This window comes from Amphiura filiformis, chromosome 14, assembly GCF_039555335.1.
Source record: "Amphiura filiformis chromosome 14, Afil_fr2py, whole genome shotgun sequence".
Lineage (NCBI taxonomy): Eukaryota > Metazoa > Echinodermata > Ophiuroidea > Amphilepidida > Amphiuridae > Amphiura > Amphiura filiformis.
This window is the reverse complement of record NC_092641.1, coordinates 10,673,949-10,683,583: the sequence shown is the minus strand read 5'-3', so window position 1 is coordinate 10,683,583 and position 9,635 is coordinate 10,673,949. Positions and strand designations below refer to the sequence as shown.

At 35.2% G+C, this 9,635-nt stretch overlaps 1 protein-coding gene across 1 annotated transcript; it reads left to right on the top strand.

The window, feature by feature from the left end:
* The first annotated feature begins 1,498 nt into the window (after nt 1–1,498).
* LOC140169182 (toll-like receptor 2 type-2) lies at nt 1,499–2,143 on the top strand. Its single transcript, XM_072192439.1, has one exon. The coding sequence runs from the start codon at nt 1,499–1,501 to the stop codon at nt 2,141–2,143; it is 645 nt and encodes a 214-aa protein (XP_072048540.1).
* The last annotated feature ends 7,492 nt before the right edge of the window (nt 2,144–9,635 follow it).

The window sequence follows — 9,635 nt, the reverse complement described above, 5'->3', positions numbered from 1 at the left end:
GTTCTTCAACGGCCTTATTAAATTAAAACACCTTGAAGTAAATGCCATCGAAAACTGTACTGATTTTTGCCCACTTATCTCATTGGAGACATTAATTTTGACAGACGCCTATATTGAGCAAAACATAACTGACGAATGCTGGTCAAAAATTCCTCTGAAACACATTGAAATCTATGCAACAAACGTACTTCATTCCCTATACAGGTATCTGAACTATCTCGTAAGTCTTTCTCTACAGACAACCTATGCAGATGATAACAATGCAGTCATACAAGATTTACACTCACTGAATTCACCACTTCAAAACTTATCTCTCTCGTTATCTGACGCTGTCATCTTAAACTCCACAACATTTGAATGCGTGGCGAAATGGAATGCAACTTTAACTGTGCTTGAAATCAGTGCTGATGAATTCTGGATTGGCGACTCATCTTTTAAATGGTTTCCTAGTCTTCATATACTACGGATAACTGGTGAGGTTGATGTGAGTCCAGTGATCAAACACTTCTCGAAAACTGCCTTCAACGGTTTAATCAACTTAAAAGAATTACATTTAAACTACTTGTATTTCAATGTATTAACATCAAATGCACTAGGTATATTCAGCACATACAATACTCTGAAGGTGTTGGACCTGGCTCACAATGACATAGAGGATATCATGCATGAACAGCTGTCTTTGATTTCATCACTTGAGAAGTTAGATCTATCAGACAACAAGTATAGTTATTTTACATATAGTGCTCCACGTAGCCCAAGTCTGACTACATTACTGCTTAATAAAGCATCTCTAGGACCAGGACATATCAGCTTGCTAGATTTAGGAGGAACGTGTCATAATTCCCCTAATCCGAATGTCTTTGATGGGACATTTTGGCGCATTCATGTTGGGAGAGGCACATGTCGAAAACTAGAAGCCCTTCATCTTGATGAATCCACACTTGATTTGACAGGAGCGGAGATTAATGTACCTCAGCTACAAATACTTCATATGGCACATGTTCGGCTTTACGATCAACAGCCAGCCATAAACTATGTTAGAAACATAACAAGAGTACTCAAACTATTCAAATCTCACAATTTGCAAATTCTTGATCTAAGCTCCAATGACATTTCTACAATTGACAAAGAGGATGCTATGTTAATGAGAAATTTGATAGAGTTGAATTTAAGCAACAATCAACTAACATCACTCGGCAATCTTCACAATTTGAAGTACATGCAAACATTGTTTTTGAGCGGAAACAAACTACGAGATGTCACAGAGTCGTTTCTATCCAAATCAAGCCACTCAAAACTACAAAAGTTGGATTTAAACAACAATCCACGGGTGTGTGATTGCAGTGTTATGGCATTAAGAAACTGGTTACTAACAGATTAACAAGTGTTTCTCTATGGATACTCTGCTGATGACAGCGACTATTGTTGCTCTTCACCAGATTCAAAACAAGGGTTGAGTGTTACGGATATCGACTTGGATTGCAAAACAAAATTGTGGATGTACATTTCTATAGGCATAGCATGTTTCATTGTTTTAGTCATTGCAACTATAATAGTGGTGCGGTATCGATGGCATATTGAATACATACGCTTCCTTCTGTTCAACAGAAGACCCTATCAAAACAACCTTATTAATAATGATGATGATGTTCTTGGTGATGATGAAGATGAGGATGGTGTACCTCGTTATGATGCTTATGTAATATACCACGTACAGGACGAAGATTGGGTAGATGGTGAACTTCTAGCCAACATTGAGGAAGGTGAAGAACCATTCAGGCTTTGTCTTAAAACTAGAGACATACGCGCAGGCAGACTTATCTTGAATGAATTGTCGCTTCACATACAAAGAAGTCGTAAAGTCATTGCAATATTATCGCCTCATTTTGTTGACGACAATTGGTGTCACTTTGAACTAAACATGTCTCATCGCAGGCTTCTGGAAGAAAATCCTAATGTCCTGATCTTTATTCTCCTGGAAGAGCTTCCTCAAAGGAGATTAACTCTGCTGCTAAGACAATTATTTTGTAGAGTTCTGTGTTTAAAATGGCCAGGTGATGGGTACGGACAATACCTATTCTGGCAGCGTCTTAGAGAAGAACTCAAAAGGCCTGTTCCATTAGATCGACGCTTTCAAATTTAATACATACATTTCATTTTGACTTAAGCCTGAAATTTCATTAATTTATGAAATAATAATGTGCGGCAATAATTATGAAGCAATTATACGTTGAATAAGGCCTTAACAAAATTACTGTATTGGCGTAACAGGCTGAACAAAAGTAGAATAGGTAGTTAGTGATTTGTTGTTGTTGAACTCATTCAAAAGTTCTCCAGCATGCACAAACTTATTTTTAAAAGGTTAAACAAAGGTTATAAACGTGTTTTGGATTTGGTCAAAACTTTTCATTACATCGAAATGTCATGTTATATACAAGTCTTGAACACGTCCGTCTTTAAAACGTTTCATATGAAAAAAAGAAACCTTAACAACATTTTAAAATGTTATTAAAGTATTATTGTAAAACATATTTTGGCAGACATTTGTGCAAAATATTTTGTCAACACTTTTAAGTCGAAGTCGTTTTGGCGTAAATGTTTTTTTATGCTAGATGAAAACCCTTATTACAAAACCCCCCTTAGTAGGATGATGGTTAATAATGTTGCTTTCGCCCAGCGTATCAACCAGACAAGCAACTGGACAGCCAACAATCTACACCATAACATAAGCTCCACTTGTTGTGGGACCAAAGGTGTATGCAAATATGAAACAACGATGCACTCCATTGTTTAATAACTGTGGTCGCCGTCATATTATGAAATAATGTCATTGTGACTACTGTGTAAATTTTTATGCCTAATATGAAATACCAGCATACTCAAGAGATATTATGAAATATTGGTATATTCCATGTTACTATGAAATAATTCTGTACTTTATGTAATATTTTAGAAAATGTATATATGAAAATAAGGAATCAGATATAGATGTAATATTTTGTGTCCGACTTGCACTGGCTGGGGCTCATCATCCAACAAGGACGTTCTGGAAGTCTTGCATTCTTTCGTGATTACTGGGTAACAGAAGTAAAATAAGGGCGATTTAGAACTACAAAAGTGGACCCTGAGGCGTTTGCACAGTTTGTAAAAAGAAAGTTAGAAAATTAAACAATAATTGAGTGCTTGTTATGATGAAAAAAGTGCTGTACGTGCAGGGATCGACTGCTTCATAATAAAATATACAAATAATGATCCTAATTCATAACATAATCCTACTACGTATATCCCAACTCTAATGTAAATCCTAATTTAATTTACTTATTATTTTTATTGATAATATTTGGCCCAAGGCCATGCCCAAAATTGTCAATAAAGGATCACCTTTACACTGAAATCAAAATACAAGCAAAACTTTATAAAATGAGCTCTTGACCTTAACCATAGGCCTTATTCCTAATTCTTCAGAGTGTTGTTCCTCATTCGTAAGCCTTACTGAATTACTTGTCTGCAATTATAGCTAGACTTGGCTTAACGGGAAGTATCGATATACAGCAAACCAGCTTAAATTAGATATTGATACCAATACCACGCCTAACACAATTGAAACCCAGATTCAGTTTTATCCAAAGATACTATTTTCTGGGTAATATTAGTTTCCTTTTTCCTGTAATATCATATCCTGGTGCCAAAGTTTTCAAACATATTGTTTCTTACTTAAACCTCTTAGGGTAAAGAGGAGTGAGAGGACTCTACAAACAAATCATAACAACCACACTTCAAGAAAGCTACTCCTACAGCCCAGTTATTGTTCTGGTAGGGATTGAGTTAGACGGTTTGTTTGATTAGATTATATTGGGGACTTATTATTCAAGATAATTAAGCTAAATGATTGCGCGTGAAGATTGATAAAGTTTGAGAAAGAACTTGACGACTATCATTATAGTTTTTTGGGAGTTAGAATTATAGCTTTCACTTGAAGAAAACATACACTACTGAAAGAAAAAAAAAAAAGGGTAAGTGCTGATTCTAATTTTTCTAATTTATGACGGAGTTGGTACCATTTCATTGATATAAATTGAATTGGTGTTGTTTAAAACCAAAATTGGCAACATTGACAGTTTTCTCACAAAATAACAAAACTTTATAATTCAAAACGTAATTTAAATGCCTTTTATCTGTTTTCAGTGTGATTTGGCATTGTCTTTCAGGTGTGCCTTATTTTGAACCAAAGATTTTCTGGAATACTGATTTTCTCAATAAGAGAAAATCAAAGGCAAACTGGTTTTTAAGCTTCAATATATTGGTATCTTTCATTGCCCAAAAATAATCAAAGAAATGCAACATACTTTAAACGTTGCTTTTCTCAGAAATATACAAAAATTGATTTAATAAATTTGGGATCAAACTCTTCAAAAATGCATCTCAAATCTTGGTTTTTGTAAACCTAAAGGAAACAATACTATTTTTAACCTTTATGAGTTTTGATCCGTACTACTTGCCCATTTTACAATTCTTATTTAACTACGGTATGTGATTGCCATATTTGCACAAATACGCAAAATTAGTTTGATAAATCCGTTTCATTTTTTTAATTACATTACAGTGTGAAAATAAAAGCCTGTGATGGGTTATATTTGTTACAGAAACAGAAAACATGAAATGATATCTCACATGCTGCTTTTTGTGTTATGTACAGCGTGTCCCAAAAGTAACTTAACATTGTGAATTTGCCATATCTCAAGTACTTCCTACTTCATACCAAAATGGAGAACATATTCACATAGATTGATCTTTTGGAATTATTCTGATACCAAAAACAGCATTATTGATGACACCTTGACCTTACTGTGCGACTGTACATATGTGTGTATCAAACCCACAAAAGCAAGATCATTATGTTCTTTGTTCAAGCACATGCATGATGTGCTTCCTTGAACGATAGAGTTGGTTCACTCAATGCACACGCTACATTTAGGTATGAACATTCATGGATTACATGGCCTAGCGTAAGCGTGACTGCTGTTTTAGACAATATTGACAATATTAAACTTTACTTTAAAACAGTTGAAGTGAAGATGAATTTCCTATAGATCAACGGATTCAGATCGTATGGTTCTTTGCCGAGACAAAGTCGGACAAACTCACCCAAGCAAAGTTTAAGGAACATTTTAATGTAAATTATGCACCCAGCCGAAATGCAATCCAGCAACTAGTGCAGAAATTCCTATCAACTGGATCTGTTCATGATCTACCTCAGGCAGGACGTGGAAGAACAGGAAGATCGACTACAATCATCGATGTCATACGAAGAGCGGTGGCGAAAAGCCCAAGACGATCAGTACGTCGACTTTCAATGGAGAACAACGTACCGCGTACAACTGTTCATCGAATCCTCAGAAAAGATCTTAAACAGTTTCCATATAAAAACCAGATAAAACACAAAATGAATATTACGCATTGAAAACAAACAAACAAACAAACATAGCAAGATTAAACAAAACAGATTATAAAGCGATAACACGTTAATATATCGTGTTATCACGTCTCAATGACGATACTTATTTTGCGTTTATAAAAATGGGTTTTACGGTACGGTAGATATCCGTTAATTTCATGCAAAAGAGTCATAACCAAATAGGCATGTTTGGTATCATAACAATTTTTGTAACAACACTATTAACCCAACACAAGTTATGGCAAGTTTACAATGTTAAGTTACTTTTGGGACACCCTGTACTTATATCAAAGTTTTAAATTACACATACACTGAGTACTTTTCAAGCTTTCGGTTCTGCATAAGTTTTGGATTCTCTATTTGATTGACATGTTCAATTGATGGGTGGGAGTTTTCTTGTTTTTCTTTCTGTTTTTTGTGTCCTTATAATTTTATCTTTATATTGTTCTTCTTTCCTTTGTTTTGCTTTCTGTTTTCTTTCACAAAGGGAGTTATAAAATATATTATGCCTGGCCTAATAATATATATTCTATTGTTCACCTGCATTTGAGCACTTCATGGGCTCTGTCTAACAAGTCTGAAGTTACAACATGAAGGGATCCACTGTTTCCTCAAGTTAAAATCTTCTCAATCATTTTTTAGCCTTGAAATTCAAACTGAACATTGCTAAGGTTTGTTCCTTTTGTATGATTATTCATTTAGGTTCTTTCTGCACAGCATTTCTTCCATTGGTCTGAATGGTTTCCCATTTCAGCATGGCCGTGACAATACTGCAACCAATCACCATCTTCTTATTGTGTCATAGACTGGTATTGTCATCAGCAACCACTCACCAGTCGCCATGTTACCCAACAGGAAGTATTACTTGTAAAGTATACAACCATACAAGTCTAGATTGTAGCGCCAGAAACCTAGTGTGCATACCGCTGATACCAAACAATGCTTCTCTGGAGGTGATTGAATTGGACAACAACAAGCTTAATTTGATTCCTAATGAAGCATTTCATGGACTCAACAACTTGCTTGATCTGGATTTGTCTCAGAACAATATCTCTTATCTCTATGGCAATAGCTTCAAAGGGTTACATAATCTCGTAAAACTTGACATGTCACAAAATAATTTGAAAAACTTGACCAGTTCTCCATTTAGGGATCTTGCATTATTTAAGACACTTGATCTGAAAGACAATCTGATCACCAGTCTTAGTTCTTTAACACTGGCAGCACTGACAAACGTGGAGGTACTCGACATTAATTTTATAAGCTTGATCAATGTGATAAATGACCCTTTTGATAACCTAATGTCTCTAAAGAGTCTTACATTGACACTACCATGGATACTGTCAGATTGTAATGCCACCACAAAGCTCTTCACTGGACTTACTAAATTAGAAAGCTTGGAATTGGCAATGGGTGGCAATGGCTGTCTTAATCTTGATCTGTGTCCACTTATCTCACTGCAAACATTAACTTTCAATGGTATTGACATAAGCATAGCTGATGAATGCTTTACAGGAATATATTTGAAACATCTTGAAATCGTTGCCTCCAACATAAAAAATCTATACAAGGACCTACATTATCTTACAAGTCTTTCTTTTACAACATTTACAAATTTCAGTGAAGTCATCCATGATTTATACTCACTTTCATTGAATTCACCACTTAGTAATTTATCTCTAGAGTCGTTTGATACTGTCAACCTACTAAATTCCATAACATTTGAATTCTTGGCAAAATGGAATGCAACTTTGCATGTACCGGGTGTCCCAAAAGTCCCTTAACATTGTGAATTTGCCATAACTTGCGTTGGGTTAATAGTGTTGTTATAAAAATTGCACAGTATGTAGATAATTCTTTTAGAAATGTTATGATACCAAACATGCCTATGTGGTCATGACTCTTTGGCATGAAATTAACGGTTGTCTACCGTACCGTAAAACCCACTTTTATAAACGCAAAACAAGTCTCGTCATATGAGACGTGAACACGATATAACGTGTTATCATTTTAAAATCTGTTTCGTTTAATTTGGCTGTGTTTGTTTGATTGATTGTTTGTTTGTTTTCAATGCTTAATCTTCATTTTCTGTTTTATCTTGATTTTATATGGAAACTGCTTAAGATCTTTTTTGATTATTCGATGAACAGTTGTACGCGGTACGTTGTTCTCCATTGAAAGTCGGCGTACTGATCGCCTTGGGCTTTTCGCCAACGCTCTTCGTATGACATCTATGTTTGTAGCCGATCTTCCTGTTCTTCCACGTCCTGCCCGAGGAAGATCATGAACAGATCCAGTTGATAGGAATTTCTCAGTGCACTAGTTGCTGGATTGTATTCGGCTGGGTTGTGCATAATTTACATTAAAATGTTCCTTAAACTTTGCTTGAGTGAGTTTGTCCGACTTTTTCTCGGCAAAGAACCATACGATCTGAATCCGTTGATCTATAGGAAATTCATCTTCACTTCAACTGTTTTAAAGTAAAGTTTAATATTGTCAATATATCTTGATTATAATCTAAAACAGCAGTCACGCTTACGCTAAGCCATGTAATTCATAAATGTTCATGCCTAAATGTAGCGTGTGCAGTGCGTGAACCAACTCTATTGTTCAAGGAAGCACATCATAATGTGCTTGAACAAATAACATACATGAGCTTGCTTTTGTGGGTTTGATACACACATATGTAAAGTCGCACAGTAAGGTCAATGGGTCATCAATGATGCTGTTTTTGGTATCAGAATAATTCTAAAAGATCAATCTATGTGAATATGTTCTCCATTTTGGTATGAAGTAGGATATATTTAAGATATAGTCAATTCACAATGTTAAGTTACTTTTGGGACACGCTGTACTTGAAATCATTGCAGATGAATTTTGGATTGAAGGTTCTCCTTTCAAGTGGTTTACGAGTCTTCATGTACTAAAGATAATTGGGAATGGTAGATATCCTCAACCTCTTAAGATGCTTTCAGCAAATGCTTTCGATGGCTTGGAAAACTTACGTGAATTGCAATTAACTAATTTATATTTCAATGTATTTGCATCGGATGCACTACACATATTCAGTGCATACAATTCCCTCAAGGTTCTGAACCTGGCTGGCAATGAAATACAACATGATATCACTTATGATCAGCTTTGTGTGCTCGCATCACTTGAGAAGTTGGATTTATCAGAGAACAGTATTTATTCTTTTCCACATAGTTTTCCATGTAACCCATATTTGAAAACATTACTGCTTAATAAGGCATCTTCAGCATGGTCCTCATTTTATAACATAGATTTGGTAAAAGTTTGTCATAATACACCTAATTTGAATACCCTAGATGCCTCATCTTGGACCATTGATCTTGGTGATTGTTCATGTCCAAAACTTATGACTCTTTATCTCAACGAAATTTGGATTTCGAATGATATTGTAGGTCATGTAGTTATTGTACCTAATTTACAAAGATTTCATATGGCCAACGTTGATATAGTACAGTATACTAAAAACATGATAAAACAAATTCTAAATACATTTAAATCCCGCAATCTGCAATTTCTTGATTTACATTCAAATTCAATATATGCCATTGACAAAGAAGAAGCTATGTTATTGGGCAACTTGACGTGGCCGGATTTAAGTACAATCAACTTGTATCCCTTAGTAATCTAAATAATCTGAATTGTATACATACGTTGCTTTTGAGCGGGAACAAAATTGCCGTTGTACCAGGGTCATTTTTATCTCAATCAAACCACCCAGAACTTCAAACGTTAGAGCTTCAAAATAATCCACTAATGTGTGATTGCAGTGTTATGGCATTGAGGAAGTGGTTACTAACTGATCAAGTAGTTAGGCTTCATGATGACTCTGTTGATAACATCCATACTGATGACAACAGCTATATTTGCCATTACCCTGACTCAAAGAACGGATTGAGTGTAACAGAGATCAACTTGATGGACTGCAAACCAAAATTATGGATGTACATGTTGATAGGTTTAGCATGTTTCATTGTTGTATTGATTGCAGCGGTGATTCGGTATCGATGGCATATTCAATACATACGATTCCTGCTGTGCAACAGACGATCATAGCAAAACTACCTTATCAATAATAACAATGATGATGTTTTTGGTGATAATGAGGATGAAGATGGTGTACCTCGGTATGATGCTTATGTGATATACC

Coding starts and splice junctions, on each gene's coding strand:
- LOC140169182 (XM_072192439.1), top strand. CDS start 1,499: ATGTACATTTCTATAGGCATAGCATGTTTCATTGTTTTAGTCATTGCA.